General features: G+C 41.4%; 1 protein-coding gene across 1 annotated transcript; it reads left to right on the top strand.

Moving 5' to 3' along the window:
* The first annotated feature begins 13333 nt into the window (after positions 1 to 13333).
* On the top strand, positions 13334 to 14122 carry LOC143860328 (DUF1685 family protein). The gene has a single exon (XM_077370916.1). It carries the CDS (start codon positions 13334 to 13336, stop codon positions 14120 to 14122), a length of 789 nt encoding a protein of 262 aa, XP_077227031.1.
* Positions 14123 to 17000: the final 2878 nt, after the last annotated feature.

Raw genomic sequence — 17000 nt, 5'->3', positions numbered from 1 at the left:
GTTTCGTGCTCTTGATTCTTAGAGTGGTTTGATCATGATAGCTGTCTAATCATTTCGCCATGTTGATCTGTCAAGATGCTATCTTCCCAGATCCCAATTTAGGTATGATCATGATAGCTGTCTAATCATTCCGCCATGTTGATCTGTCAAGATGCTATCTTCCCAGATCCCAATTTCGGTTTGATCATGATAGCTGTCTAATCATTCCGCCCTGTTGATCTGTCAAGATGCTATCTTCCCAGATCCCAATTTCGGTTTGATCATGATAGCTGTCTAATCATTCCGCCGTGTTGATCTGTCAAGATGCTATCTTCCCAGATCCCAATTTCGGTTTGATCATGATAGCTGTCTAATCATTCTGCCGTGTTGATCTGTCAAGATGCTATCTTCCCAGATCCCAATTTAGGTTTGATTATGATAGTTGTCTAATCATTCGGCCGTGTTGATCTGTCAAGATGCTATCTTCCCAGATCCCAATTTAGGTTTGATCATGATAACTGTCTAATCATTCCGCCGTGTTGATCTGTCAAGATGCTATCTTCCCAGATCCCAATTTAGGTTTGATCATGATAACTGTCTAATCATTCCGCCCTGATCATCTGCCAAGATGCTATCTTCTCAGATCCCATTTCAGGTTTGCATATCTTCGACCTTTCGGTTCATTCGCAACTAGGTCAATCCTTGAGTTTTGACTCATTCGCAGTCTCGCTCATATCCTCGACCTTTCGGTTCATTCGCAACCAGGTCATAGGTTTGATCATGATAACTGTCTAATCATTCCGCCCTGATCATCTGCCAAGATGCTATCTTCTCAGATCCAAATTCAGGTTTGCATATCTTCGACCTTTCGGTTCATTCGCAACCAGGTCAATCCTTGAGTTTTGACTCATTCGCAGTCTCGCTCATATCCTCGACCTTTCGGTTCATTCGCAACCAGGTCATAGGTTTGATCATGATAACTGTCTAATCATTCCGCCCTGTTCATCTGCCAAGATGCTATCTTCTCAGATCCCAATTCAGGTTTGCATATCTTCGACCTTTCGGTTCATTCGCAACCAGGTCAATCCTTTGAGTTTTGGCTCATTCGCAGTCTAGCTCGTATCCTCGACCTTTTGGTTCATTCGCAACAGGGTCAAAATCTTAGGTTTCCGACTCATTCGCAGTCAGGCCTGTTTTCTAAACTCTTGACTCGTTCGCAGTCAAATTAATCTCTTTGACTTTAGTTCGTTCGCAACCAAGTCATCATTCCGGCCTTTTGGTTCATTCGCAACCGGGTCAAAATCTCGGACTCTTCGGCACATTCGCTGCCAAGTTCTCGCTGATTTCTTGATTCATTCGCAATCAAGATAATCTCCCTGACTTCGACTCCTTCGCAGTCGAGTCAATCTTCCAATTCTTAACTCATTCGCAGCTCAAATCAAATTCTAGTCTTTTGGTTCATTCGCAACCAAGCTAAAATCTTAGACTCTTCGGCTCATTCGCTGCCAAGTTTCTTGCTGATTTCTTGATTCATTCGCAATCAAGCTAATCTCCCTAACTCTGACTCATTCGCAGTCGAGTCAATCCCTGACTTTCTGGTTCATTCGCAACCAAGTCAATTATTCGGTCTCATAGTTCATTCGCAACTCGGCCAGTATCCCTGATTTTTGCTCATTTGCAGTCAAGTCAACCCTTCGCTTCTCGGTTCGCTCGCAACCAAGCAAATTTTTGACCTTCCGACTCATTCGCAATCAAGTCAATTCTAGGCTTCTGGTTCAATCGCAACCATGCCAATATCTTTCCCGGCTCTCTCGCAGCCAAATCAATCTTTTAAGGTTCTGCAAGAGAGGCTATCTCATCCATACATCCATTATTGAGTTACGAGTTCAAGAGAGGCTATCTCACCAGCGTTTGTAGAGTCAGAGTCCGGTGAAAGGCTATTTCACCATGTTATCTTTGTGAGTATCATTTTCAAAAATCAAAAAAAAAAAAAAAAAAACCTCTGATTTTGGGCCAGTCAAAATGTGTTGTCTGTTCAGCTTTGACATTCGCGCGACAAGCACGCTCTGCCAAAGAGGGGCATCTGTAGACACCCCATTTTGACCGTGCCCTAAACCTTCCAATTTTGTGCAAAACCCCATCAGATCAATGATCTAGGGTCCCAAACTTAACCCTAGGCTAGCTTTGGGTCCCAGCTAGGTCCCCGCAAAATTTCGTCAAAATCCGAGTACATTTGCCTAGCGAACGAGCAGAGAAAGGACCGTAGTGTAAACCAGAAAAGGGGGGTGAATTATCCTGGAACGGTGCAGAGCAGATTTCGAATAAGACACGATTGGATGGTGCGTCCATCAATTTTTCCGCCAATAGTGCGCCCATCAATATTGGTAGTGTCAATATCACCACCCTGTTTTTATAAAATAAAAAAAAAAATATATATATATATATATATAATGTGGGACCCGCTTGTGTGGGGCCCACTTGTGTGGGACCCGCTTGTGTGGGGCCCGCTTGTGTGGGGCCCGCTGGTGTGGGACCCGTTTGTGTGGGACCCGTTGATGTGGGATCCGATTATATTCAAAGAAAGAAGAAAGGGGACATCATCATTTTCTTTTGATTTTTAAAATTTGTAAGCAATGATTATGTTTTTTGTTTTCTTTTGGTATCCTATGCATGTAATGATTTTTTATTTTATTTTTTTAAAAAAAAAAATTAAGAAAATGGGGGACATGAGGGGGACAACCACTCTCACTTTCTCTCCCCCTCATGATGACTCATGATGGTTTTCTTCTCTCTCGCGAGGAGAAACCAGAGGGGAAGAGAGAAAAAAAAAAAGGAGAAAAAAGAAAAACCAGAGGAGGAGAAAAAAGAAAAACCAGAGGAAGAGAAAAAAGAAAAACCAGAGGAAGAAAAGAAAGGAAAAACCAGAGGAAAAAAGAGAAAGGGAGAGGGAGAGAGAGAGAGAGATCTGCAGAGGGGAGAGAGAGAGAGAGAGGAGAGATCTGTAGAGAGAGAGAGGGAGAGAGAGAGAGAGTCTTCTCCTCCGGCAACCCAACCGGATTCCGGCCACCTTCTCCGACATCCTCCCAACCAACCACCGGAGCTCCACCGGCATCCACATCTCCTCCACCCCACCTCCAGCGGGCCCCACCTCCAGCGGGTCCCACATCAGCGGGTCCCACATCAGCGGGCCCCACACAAGCACGACTCTGTCAACACCTTCCTGGATCTCTTGTGGCGTAAGTTCATTTTTTTTTTTATTATTTTTTAATTATTCATTCTTTGCACTACACACACGGGTCCCACAGCGGGTCCCACAGCGGGTCCCACATCCGCGGGTCCCACAGCGGGTCCCAAAGCGGGTCCCACAGAGGGTCCCACATCTGCGGGTCCCACATCCGCGGGTCCCACAGCGGGTCCCACATCAGTAGGTCCCACAGCGGGTCCCACAAGCGGGTCCCACAGGGGGTCCCACATCCGCGGGTCCCACAGCGGGTCCCACATCAGTAGGTCCCACAGCGGGTCCCACATCCGCGGGTCCCAAAGCGGGTCCCACAACGGGTCCTACAGCGGGTCCCACATCAGTAGGTCCCACAGCGGGTCCCAGCGGGTCACAGCGGGTCCCACAACAGCGGGTCCCACAACGGGTCCCACAACAGTGGGTCCCACAGCAGTGGGTCCCACATCAGCGGGTCCCACATCAGCGGGTCCCACATCAACGGGTCCCACAACAGCGGGTCCCGCAGCGGGTCCCACAACAGCGGGTCCCACAACAGCGGGTCCCACATCAACGAGTCCTACTATGAATAGTAGTTTTGAATAGTACTTATAAATAGTAGTTTTGAATAGTAGTTTTGAATAGTACTTATAAATAGTAGCTTTGAATAGTAGTTTTGAATAGTAGTTTTGAATAGTACTTATAAATAGTAATTATGAATAGTATTTTTGAATAGTAATCTTGTATAGTAATTATAAATAGTAATTATAACAGTCTTCAGCACAGGAGTCAGTCCTTCAGTCAGTCCAGGAGTTTTTCCTATCATCATAGGGGTTAGGATTCTGTCCATCCTCTCATCAAGTCGTGATCTTTACCCGCTCCTGCAAGGTATAGGATGCTGTCCAACCCTTGCCGAGTTATTTTCCTGTTCGTTCCCCCGCAAAGCATAGGATGATATCCAACCTTTGCGGGATTCCAGAAGTCTCCCTACCCGTATGATGATAGGATTTTATTCTCTGGTGTCAAAAAAACAATAAAAACATTTCAAAAATACTTGAAAACAACAAAAACATTCCAAAAAACACTTGAAAATTCAAAAACATCTCAAAAACAATTCAAAATCCAAAAACATAATCAAAATCAAAAATCTCAAAAAATCTTGAGTCATGTGCAGAGTAGTTAGGAATTCGGTCCGAACTACGGATGGCTTGATCCCTAGCTGAGGGGTACGTAGGCAGCTCAGGCGTGCTGCTGGCACCCTGAGTTCAGTCACCATTTTTAGACACCATTTTTACACCCTTTCACCATTTTCAGTCACCATTTTTTGTAAATATTTCTCACAACTTTCACCATTTTTCATAACTTCAAAACCTCCAAAAAATACAAAAAACTTCAAAACCTTTTCAAAAAGATCTTCCCCTAGAGTTAGGAGTCTGTCCTAGATATTTAGGGTGTTTTAGAGTTAGGAGTCGGTCTTGATTTGTATTGATGTGGTGTGTCCTGTCGTGTGAGTGTCCCTAGAGTTAGGAGGCCTCGAGTCGATCGGTCAGACACTTAGTCGAACCGATGGCTAGACTAGGAAGCATATAGTCAGCCCATGGTTTTCTTTATGTTGCACAGCCTAGATACACATAGGATATAGGGCCCACCTGCATTAGCTTAAGGCTAAACAACCTGCATTAGTTAGGACATATAGAGAGTCCTAAAAATCACAATCCACTTGAATTTAAGCAATCGCACAAAAAGCTTTAAAAACTAGTCGAGTCTAGTTGATCGAGTCTAGGATAGCGGTCCTAGAGGTTTAGGCATTGTAGTTTAGCATAAGACACCGAACTACGTTGGCTCTGATTCTTCCCGAGGTCGGGATACGTAGTGCAGCTAGGATGGATGGCCATCCTGGTCCGAGTCAAGCATTGCATTAGAGTTTAGGGTTTGTCGTGTCAAGTCATGTGTTGTGTTGTATGCTTTGTTGTGTTTTCTTACTTTCATGTACAGATCCTATACCTTTAGTTGTAGCATGCATGTGTTCGTCCACCAGAACTTAGACACCAATCAGGCATGTCACACATAATCTAGCTATTCGTAGGCGACACTTCTTTCATTTCTTTTGTGTGTGTTTCTTATTCATCTCCGAGACATGCATGATTAGCTAGACGTTGTCTCGGAGATATTTGTTCCCATTTCACATGATTTTCTCCCAAAACTCTTCAAAATTAATAATAAATGGCATAAGAGACCAGGTGCTAGCACTTGGGCGAATTGGGGGCGCCTAATCCCTTCCCCATTCGTCATCAGGCACGAACCCTATTTTATATCTCTGGTTATCCGTTGCGACAGAGCACAGCATGGGATCCAGGGCCCACTTCCTTGGATGGCGACTCTTCTTTGTTTAAGGTACGCCTCGAATCTGGGCTAGTCCCCGAATCGAGAGGTATCTCACTTTACATCGCCGCTCATGCTGTGAGGGGCACTCTTTCGAGGGTTCCTTGGTGGGGCTCTCCTTCACGTGGATGATCTAGAGACTCGCGCGGGGGCCCGTCCCCTCACGCCCGTCCCGGATCGGGGTCCACAGGGTCGCTTGTTTTTCTGTAAGTATAGTAAAATCACTTTTCGTTGGTTTTTTAATTAGTTTAAGGAGGAACTTCGTGGAAACTAGCTTACCTTAATATCATCAACAAATAAGCCTTTTTTTATAAATAGGGGGGAGAGGTGAGCATTTCTTGCATACATTTGAAATATATTTTCGAGTAGAAATGTTGCTAAAGGTAAGCCTTTCCTTCATCTTCAACTTTGCCATCGACTTTCCTTAGTTTGCCAATGCATTAACCCAAATCCACATAGCATCACCTACTCATATATCTCTCTTTCATTGGCGTTTTAATCTCCTTCACTGTTTGCACTTCCACCTCTTATTTTAGGGTCGCTAGTTTTGCTCATAGCTTGCGACTCATTGGCCTTTCTCTCTCATTATCTTCTCTACTATCCTTTCCTCTATGAAGTAGTAGGAATATGGATATATTGATCATCTGTATTCCTTGCATTTGCCTTCTGGAAGGAGCTACGTAAAGATTTACGTCGATGGAGGCTTCTACTCACCGCTAGAAGTCGTGATTTCCCACTTCTATATTCTATCTTCTCTAACTGACGCAGGGAGCGTGTGAGCAACACCAAGATGGAGATCCACGCCCATTGAGTGGTCCCACACGAAGATGGCCCCTGTCTTGTGCCCACATTAGCACCATAAGGGGTGCCCTCTTGAGAATGACCGAAAGAGTGGCCCTTGAACATGATGGAGCATGGTCCTCAATCAATGTTCCTTTTGAGGAACATTACACTAAATAGACAAGTTTTGACATCCCAAAAAAATATCACAAGTAAAATGACGAAAATAAGAAATAAAACATAAATGATTTGATCCACGCCGCACGTTCTGCATCACTAATTATATATACTCGTTTCATTATCCCCGTCACACCCCCTCTTCTATCCTCGGTCTATCAAACCCTGTTCCCGAGTGGGTTCCGCCGCTTCCTCTCTTCTGTCATTCCCACAATTGTGAGTGTATTATCAAGCCGTTTTTTCTAGAGGGTCCATACATGGAGATCTCCACAGCTTTCCGCGAACTCACAGCTTCTGTCCAGCCATCTTTGGTCGTGGTTGTCGTTCTGAGGGACTAGCCACTGCCGAAAGTTTGAGCACCACTTCAATTTAGTCTATTGAGGCCTTGTCTGTATTTTTTCTTTTTTTAGCAAAATATTATTAAGATGAAAGAGCAAAATATTACTAAGAAGCCTGAGGCCTTGTCTGTATTTTTCTTTTTTTAGTAAAATATTATTAAGAAGAAAGAGCAAATATTATTAAGAAGCCTCAATTGACTAAATTGAAGTGGTGCTCAAACTTCCGGCAGTGGCTAGTCCCTCTTATCGACAACCATGGCCAAAGACGGTTGGACAGAAGCTATGAGTTCGCCGGAAGCTGTGGCAGATCTCCATGTATAGACCCTTCATCTATTCGAATCTAATAATAAGTTATATCCATTATTCAGGCAGCCCATTTGTGTATGAAAGAAAAGGCAGAAAAGATTTTAATTTTCTTGTAAAAAGATCCATCTTCTCTTCTTATTATTTTACTTATGTTAATATAGTCTTGGTAGGGTAACCATTAAACCAAACAAGGCCATCAGAGGCATACAAACAGAACTCTGTTGTTTGAAATCGATTCAATCTAAAGAAAGTCAAACCCCCAAAATAAAAAACCCTAATTTTTTATTTTTGTAATTTTCTTTTACTTTTTGGGTTGAGTTTTTACCAAGGAGGAAAAGACACACCAACTCAAGTGGTATCTTTTTTTTTTTTACTAATGAGGATATTATCATCAATTTGTTTAAAATAATATGTAATCTCATTTTAGCATAACATAATCAGTTATCTAGTAATTTTATGCAAACATATCCGTTTTTTAAAACCAAAACGTATTAAACCCGTTTTATTGATTAAACGTATTAAACCTGTTCTAGCGGAAGAAGCTCTAAGCAGAGGCCTGGCCACCCTATTCAGAGAAGGTGGAGCATCCTACTTCCTTAGAATGAGAGGCTGTATCCCCATCACCCATTGTCTCTTCGCTGACGACACGATTATCTTTTCAAACGGGAGCAAATCAAGCCTAAGGAGTATCATGTCCTTTCTTTCATCATATGAGCAGATTTCGGGGCAAAAAATCAATTAATCAAAGAGCTGCTTTGCAGTTTCAGCGAAAACCTCTCCAAGCAGGAAGAGGATCATAGCCAATTCTACTGGTTTTCCCAATAAAACCCCACCCATCACCTGCCTAGGTGTCCCACTTTATGCTGGCTGGATGAACACTTGCTTCTTCGACGATCTAATTAGAAAAATCAGATCCAAAATTGAATGATGAAAGGGTAAGTTACTCTCTAAAGCTGGTAGACTTGTTCTCATCAACCATGTTCTATCCAGTTCTCATATCTTCATCATGTCTGCCATCACTCCCCCTAAAGCTATCCAGCATAAAATCGACAGAATTAGGTCAGACTTCTGGTGGGGCAGTGGCGACCATGGGCCTAAAACTCACTGGGTCTCCTGGAACCGCATTTCTAAGCCTAAAGCTGAGGGCGGCTTGGCCACCAAGTCTATGGCAAATCTATGCTCAGCATTCAGGCTCAAGGCTCTTCATCATCTCCATGCCAATTCCTCCCTTTGGAGCTCTTTCATGCGATCCATCTACTACAGCAACCATCATCTAAACCTTATAAAACCTGCCCAGGGTTGCTTTAAAATGTAGAGGGAAATTCTTTCTATCAGAGAAAATTGGATTGCAAATGCCAGGTGGGTGGTTGGACAAGGTTCCATCGCTTTCTAGACTGACCTCTGGATTGGCAACGCCCCTTTACATACTTTAGCTCTTCACAAAGAATCCATCGATCTCAATGTCTCCATTAAGGAATTGATCCTCCCTTCTAGAAACTGGAACCTGCTGATACTATGTGACCACCTCCCTCCTTCTATCCTCCAAGCATTGATCAATTCCAAGCCGCCTCTCTCCCAATCAGATGACAAATTGATCTGGTGCCCCACCCCGTCTGGCTCTTTCATCACAAATTCAGCCTGGAACCTTTTCAGATCTAAAGCTCAACCTTAAGTCTGGGCCGGCCCAGTTTGGGATCACCTTCCGCCCAAAATCAGTTGCTTCCTATGGAAACTCTTCGAAAGGGCCTTCCCTACAGATGATAGAATCAAATCTCGCCATGTCCAGCTCCCCTCTAAATGCTCCTGCTGCTCGTCCAGCAAGGAAGAAACTCTTAATCACCTATTCGTCGATGGAGACCTAGCCCGTAGTATCTGGTCAGCATTTGCTAGCATTTGGAACATCACCTTGATTCCTTCCCAAGGGATCTTTGCTACAATCCTCATGTGGCGGGCGGCTGCCTCTAAAAGGAAATCTTTCTGTTCATTTCTCTCCGGCATCTCAGCTTCTCTCATATCTTGGGAAATTTGGAAAGAACGATGTTCCCGGAAAATGAAAGGTAAGTACAATGATCCAAGTAAGATTATCTGCCTTATTATCGAAGGAATCAAAAGCTTGCGCTTCCATGATGGCTTCCCTAAAGCTCCCAATCTGCTAGAAGAACTCTCTCCTTCCCAAATTGGAATTCCATCGAACCCTCCCTGCTCGCAGAAAGATAGTTGGATCCTTTGGAAAAGACCTCCAAAAGGCTTTTTTAAGCTTAACATTGACGGAGCTTCAAAAGGCAACCCGGGTGAATCCGGGGGTGGAGGAGTAATCAGGGACCATAATGCAAGAATCATCCTCGCATTTTCCCTATACTACGAGATTGGATCCAACAGGGTGGTCGAAACAAGAGCACTCTTGGATGGGCTTAGATGTTGCTCGGCATTTAAAGTGCCCAAGATAATAGTTGAATCGGACAGTAAAGTTTTAATTGACCTCATCCTTAGCAAATGCCAGATCCCCTAGGCCATCCAATACCTCTGGAAAGATATTCAAGCTCTTCTTGCTATCCTCTCCCCTAGTTGCCAACACCAATATCGAGAAGGCAATTCTGTAGCTGATTCCCTCGCCAATTTCGGATGCTCATCCAAGAACAACCTCTTCTACTCGTCCTGGGCAAAAATGCCTCGCCATTCCAGAGGGGCTGCTAGATGTGATGCTGCCGGCCTCCCTAACATCAGACCTACAACCAAGGTATGCAGAAGAATCCACTGAGATTTGTGCTCCCTGTAATTTGGTGCCTCGGGCTGCCGCCCCTCCCCCTAGCCCACTTTTGGTTATTTGGTTGCTAGGATTTTCTATTTGTAATCCTCCAGGCTAGATGGCTCTGCCTCCATTGTATTGACTGTCACTTTATATATATTCTTGGCGGTGCGCCCCGGGGCTGTTCAATTTCCGGGTTAAAAAAAACGTATTTTTTAATAGTCTGTCATTATTTGTATTTGTCAATGTTGTAATATATCCCTCTTATAAGGGCATTGTTGTCATGTAAAGTATCTATTCAATGTATAAATAGCAACCACAGTCATATCCAACTGTAAGTTGCAGAGCATTTCAAACATAATATTTCTTCATTTTTTCCATTTCCATTTATTTAACCGTTTATTTGACCATGTTTTATTGAACCAATGCCGTATTATACCCGACTTTTTCCATCCGGTTTTTTTTTTTTTTTTTTTTTTTTTTTGCCGTATCACGTTTTGCTAACTATGTACATGACATCCAAAATCTTACCACCTTCCATAGACTTTCCTTCCTTAAAAATGCTTAAGCATCCAAACAGAGCCTTAGATAAATAAATCAAGACATGCCGTACTCAAATGTTCTAAAAGAAAGAGAACAGGGAAAGCTCACCTCCGATAGTTACTAGGATAATCCGTCAAAATTTAACGGCCTACGTGCCTTCCTGGCAGCTCTCTGAAAGGCCAAAAATAATCAAAAATTTACGAGTGTCAATGTCACAAATCGCCTGCCAATGATGTAGACTCGACCTTATTATGTGAAACTTATTTGACCATGGTATCTTGAGACTGCTCTAAACACGGTCCTGGGTGGGAGAATATTCTTAGGTAGAGAGACTGTTCTAAACATGGTCCGCGGAGGGGAGGGGGGAGAGAATATTCTTAGATAGAGAACTCTCTCTCTCTCTCTCTCTCTCTCTCTCTCTCTCTCTCTCTGGTAGAATACCTAGACTCCTGTGCAATGTACACATAAATTCCAATCTTAAAAAGAAAAAAAAGTACATTAGGGACCACTTAATAAGATGATCTAAACCGTTCATTTGTTGGACAACATTGTAGACAGCATATACCCTAAATCATCTCCATAGGATGATACTAACCCTCCGATCCATGGAGGTTTCTATAATGAGTATTCCTTCTCTAGCTCAGTGGGTTAGGATCATCCTATGGAAATGATTTACATACTACAACCTATTTACAATGTGGCCCAACAAATGAACGGTTTGGATCATCTAAGGAAGTAGCCCCGGTGTACTTTTTGTTGGGGTTCCACACATAAACAATAGTCCCACATTAGACTTGTGAAGTAGATGTGGATGGGTTATAAGGGAATGGGCACTCTCCCTCTAACGGCTAGCTTTTAGGGGTGAGTTCTACCTGGTTAAGTTCCCTGCAAATGCTATCAGAGCTGGGGCGTGGTGACTCCTGGAAAGATCTCGGTAACTCCGATGTGCCTCCGAGGACGGTGGAATTCCCTCGACGAAGATCTCGTAGTTCCCACGTTGCCGCAGCGTGGAGGGGCGAGATGGTCCATGTTGCTTCCGCGCGGAGGGGGTGATTATTAGGGGTCCAAGCAAAAGCAGTAGTCCCACATCAGACTTGTGAAATGGATGTGGATGGGTTATAAGGGAATGGGCACCTTCCCTCTAACAGCTAGCTTTTAGGGGTGAGTTCTACCCGGTTAAGTTCCCTACACTTTTTAAATATTCTAGACTTATGCTCACAGGCCTCCCATAATATTTGATCCAACCACAGCTGATGCTATAAGTGGCTGTTGTTGGATCAAACATCAAGGGCGGCACCATATATTTTTAATTTGTATGGTAAACAAGGTGAAGATCACGTTTTAGATTTGCTCTCATGTGTCTATCCAACGAACTTAAAGAAGAATATAATCAGAAAAAAAGGTGAGGTAGTAACTTATATTAATATATTTTGTGCAAACACGAGGCTCAGGTGCCAATTATTGCCCTTTCACTCACAATACCAGAAGTTTCGGATTTGGTCAAGACAGCCGTAGTTTCGGATAAACGTGGTAATTTTGAAATTATTCTCAAACTCGTGGGGGTTCTTTTGAAGTTGCGAAAGCGTCGACTCTATCTCTCGCTCCACACGCGTTGGAAGGATGGTAAAAGGAACATGTGATTCACACAGGCACGAAAGAAACGACTAGAATATTCCTCTCGAGGCAATAATTGACGTACTAAAACACCCCTGCGGATGGATTGAAATTACAAATGTTCCTCGTTTTGTCTTGATAAATATTGAGAAATGACATCAGCACCATGTTCTAATAATTGACAACCTCTGCTTTTCTTTTCTTTTCTTTTTCCTTTTTTTTTCTTTTTTTTAATGGGTTTTGCTTAGGGCACTCGTTAAGGTGCATTGGGACACACTTATTCCAAATGAAAATGTCTTCAATGGTTTATAAAAATCCGAAAACATTCTCAAAACGTGTGTAAAAACACGTTCCCCATGCAGCTTAGGGCACTCGTTAGCAAAACACTTTTTTTTATTAAATGAATAAGACAAAATTTGCTAAATTGTGAGCTAATTCATCTGAGTTGGCTGATCTCTCCTACAAAACTGAGCCTCTAAATTCCTTTCTGCGAAATTGCCTAGCAAATCCCATTTATTAATATATCGAATATATTGATTCAATTTTTTTAAAATTAAGATTAAAATTACATGTGAATTTTGCTAGTAATATATAAAACTATTAAACATCCCCGGCCGGCTGCTGTGATTACAAAAAAAGAATGAAAGAAAGATTATTCAATCATTATTTTTTCAATTAGACATCCCCGGCCGGACTGGCTGATCTCTGCTACAAATCTGATAAGAAAAAAATTTCTTTCCAAGATTTAGAGAGAAATGATATGATTATGATTAAATTAGAGGGTATTATGATAAATTGAAGCTCCTCCAAGTAAAAATTGATTAGGTTTTAGTTCAAGTAATCTTTCTTCTTTTGTAAAAAAAAATATAAAATTTTAGAAATAGTTTTCATGGGATGCTAAACTGAAGGGTGCCCTTGCAAAAACCAACTATAAGGGTGCCCCAATTGGACCATCTCTAGGAAGTGCATTTATTATTCCTTTTATTTATTGTTTGTGCAATAATTGATGAGATTGTCCAATGGGAGCGCCCTTGTAGCTGATTTTTTTTTCGCAAAGGGCGCCCGTTAAGTTAGCATTCTTCATATATATAACTTTTTTATTAGCAAGGTGGGGTTAGGTTAGGCCATTAATCATAATTTTCCCTTCCAAATATTTCCAGAAGATTCCTGTAATCTAACAGCCTAACAGGGTCTAAGAGTGAGGGGTATTTTCGAAATTTAAAGATAAACCACGCGTAATTCACTAATTAAGTAATGTCGGCATCCCTTTCAAAGCTTTACCCCCACTTGCATAAATATCTGTTCTCTCCTAACCTCTATTGCATTTCTCTTCTTTTCTTTATAGCGGCCCCCATGGATGAAGACCGAGTTCTAGACCTTTTAGATTTCTACTGGTTTGAGAAAAAGATCTTGCAAAATTCACCACCACCACCTCCTCCTCCTCCTCCTCCTCCTCCTCTGATCAACCTAAATCCCGTCCAAGACAAAACCCAGATCGAAAAACCCATGGCCTTTAGACTCAAAAGTCTCCACCATCGATCTTTCAGCGATGAATTGAGCACAAAATCCGACCTTCTGTCTCCAAATTCAGTCCTTCCAGCACCCAAACTCGAAACAATCCTCTCTGAAAAAGTAGTCGGAGAATTCTCACATCAAAATTCAAATCCAAATCCAAAGCAAGAAGTGGAGAAGCCTTCGAGAAAAGAGATGAATCGGAGAAAGAAAAAGGGTAGTAGAAGCTTGTCTGCTTTAGAATTTGAAGAATTGAAAGGGTTTTTGGATTTAGGGTTTACATTTTCAGAAGATGAGATGGACTCGAGGCTGATTTCAATACTTCCTGGGTTACAGAGATTGGGAAAGAAATCAGGGGAAGATGAAACTTTTGATGAAACTTCTGTTTCCAGGCCTTATTTGTCAGAAGCATGGAGTGCAAGACAAGAAAATCCATTAACAAATTGGAGAATTCCTGCAGATAGTGATGGGTCCGACATGAAAGATCATCTCAGATTTTGGGCCCATGCTGTTGCATCTACGGTTAGATGAGGAGATTAGATTGATGGGATCTTCATTCCTTTTCTATTCTCTCTGCAGAATTACATGATTTTAGTCATTTCTGTTTTTAACTTTCCTTCTTCTTCTTTTTTTTCCTTTTTCTGTTTTTTGTTTTCATGCTTCAAAGTGTGGAAATTGTATCTCTGGTTATGGGGCAGAAGCAGAAAAATCCCATATGTTTCTTAGAAGATTCGATCGAATTGTGGTTGTTTCTTCTGAACAATAAAGAATTCCCTTTTTTTTTATTAGACAGATCAACTAATTCTATATCTCAAAAGAGAGATTAGGGGGAATTTAGGCCATGTTTGAATTGCAAGAAAAACATTTCTTACGAAGACATTTTCTAAAGATTTTTTATTTTTATTTTTTTCTTTCCACGCTTTTGAGGGAAATGACATGATTATGATTAATTTAGAGGTGTATTATCTTAAATTGAATGTCTCTCTGCGTAAAAATTGAATAGGTTGGTTCAAGGTTGGTGTGTGTGTGTGTGGTTGAGCCTCTTGCTCAATTGAATGTGTGTTGGTGGTTCAATCCCACCTTACCTACCCAAAAAAAGTTTGTAGTGCAAAAGTAGGAAGATTTTAAAACTTCTCTCTCTTTTTAATCTTTTTGGTAAAATGTTTTTGTCCCTCAAATGTCGGCCCGACTCCATTGCTCCCTCTCCTCGTGATTTTAGACCTTTGATCAAAAATTGTGAAAAAAGATGACTTTAAGCCATTGATTTTTACAACTGTTAATCTTGCAGATGAGATCTTAAATTCACCGTCATGAGACACATTGGGTCCCCCGCACATGTGCCATGTGTACTGAGTCATGGTCGGTTTTGTTCAAAAGATGAGATGGGCTAGCACAATATCTCTCATCTTGATGAACAAAAGGGACAATGCCTCAATGCATGTGCACATGTGATCCTTGATCTGATGGGTCAGCTAGAGAATTTCGCATCCCATATGTTACGACCATGGTTTTAAATTTTGGTTTCGGCTAAAATTTCGGAGTTTTCTGAAACCGAAATTTTGGGCGAAATATGGTATTAGCGCAAGAAACAACGGGTTTTTAGGGTGAAAATTCGCCCGAAATTTTGGTAATTTTTGTTAGAATATGTGAGATCTCACACTCATATTATGTTGAATTCACACCGTTGGATCACCATAGTGCTAAATTAGGCAAGTGGGTTGAATGGGGTAACCTACCTAGATGAAGTAGCTAGCTTAAATTAGCAAATAGACTGATCTTAGTAGATAGGATTTCTAGAATTATCTCTTGCCTTGATTATGTTTATTTCTTTCTATGTATATCTTGTATGTGCTCTATATAAGCACACCTTGAGATCCATTGTAATTTATTCAAGAATAATAGAAATTCTCTAAAATTCTTTAATTTTGTTCGAAATTCTTTAATGCAATTAATAATTATTATTTTATTTCAAATTTCGACAGAATTCTTGAAATTTCGAACAAAATTTGGTAAATTTCAGGGATTTCGGTTTCGGTACAGTTTGGTGTCGGTCCTCACCAAAATCCGAAATTTTGGAAGTCGAGATTTAAAACCATGGTTACAACTACTTTTCCTTATTTAGTCAATTTGTTTTTCTTTACAAGCTGCAATTAGGTTTTTAGGATTGAGCCACTAGCTCAATTGTCAAGGCTTTTGTTCTTTAGCCCTGATGCCGAGCTTTTATCCAAGCTTACCTAAGAAAAAAACCTAGGTTTCTATTTTGCAACCAGTTTTCTGAGGCATGAAATCATATTGCCGTAGGCTTTTTTATCTTTAATAATTATCATAAAGTTGTCTGCATACGTGACAATGTGAGTTTGTGCATATTATCAAAACATGCTTGGTGATGTCATTTGCCTGTTGCTGGTTTCTTTATTTTGTGTTTCGTATTGAGAAAACTACTAACAACCCCCTATATCAAACCTGTATGCTAGAATCCCCAAAATTTTCTTAATTACCACTAATATTGTGCGTCGGTTTCTTTTCTTTTTTGGTAACTTTCTCTCATCTCTTAATTGAATACATCATGGTAGCATTCTTGGCCCATGCCATGTATGTATGGGCGTAAAATAATAGGTCCCACTTGAGGATGAGGTTGGTGGGACACCATTTTTCCTCATGTTTTGATGCATGGCATGGGCCAAGAATGTTATGCATGGTAATATAATTTTAAAACACATTTTCATGTGGGGCCCACCAATTTTACCCCTCGTGTTCTCATACCGCAGGGCCCACCATATCCACCACAGCCCATGTGCGGTCCCTCCACCCATATCCATGCATCAGGTGGGACGCCATTTTTCCTCATGTTCTGATCGGTGGGTCCCAAGATCATGCATTGTATGGGCCCAATATTTTACACCTCATATTCATATGGGACCATTGTTCTACACCCATATATGGATGGCATTGCCAAAGAATGCTACCATGATTTATTATTTATAGAGTTAAGAGAGGAGAGAGAGTTACCAAAAACGAAGAGAACCGTACGGGTATGGTTGTTGGGAAATGGCTTCATTTGAGATAGAGAGGCGAGAGATGATAGGGATTTGTATTTTGTACCAAGCCTAATATATTAAGAGTAAAGTAGGTAAAGAAAAAATTTAAAAGCTAATTATTGCAAAAGATGGTGTTATTGGTAATTAAGAAAATTTTGGGGGTTTCTAATGTATAGGTTTTGATTTAGGGGTTTGCTCTTCCTTATTTTACTAAAGTGTCGACATGGTATGAGAATTCAGGCTATTCAGCAAGGTATAACTGACGATCAAATGTTATTAGCATATTTGACGCTGAGTTTCCTCTAATTAAGAACAGTGTGTTCTATCACTATCTCAATTAGGGATCTCATTAGCAAGATTCAATAGCTTGA

This window comes from Tasmannia lanceolata, unplaced genomic scaffold (genome assembly GCF_043159265.1).
Source record: "Tasmannia lanceolata isolate RefF3 unplaced genomic scaffold, GAP_Taslan_0.1 ptg000037l, whole genome shotgun sequence".
In the NCBI taxonomy this organism is placed as follows: domain Eukaryota; kingdom Viridiplantae; phylum Streptophyta; class Magnoliopsida; order Canellales; family Winteraceae; genus Tasmannia; species Tasmannia lanceolata.
This window is presented reverse-complemented; position numbering and strand designations above follow the sequence as displayed.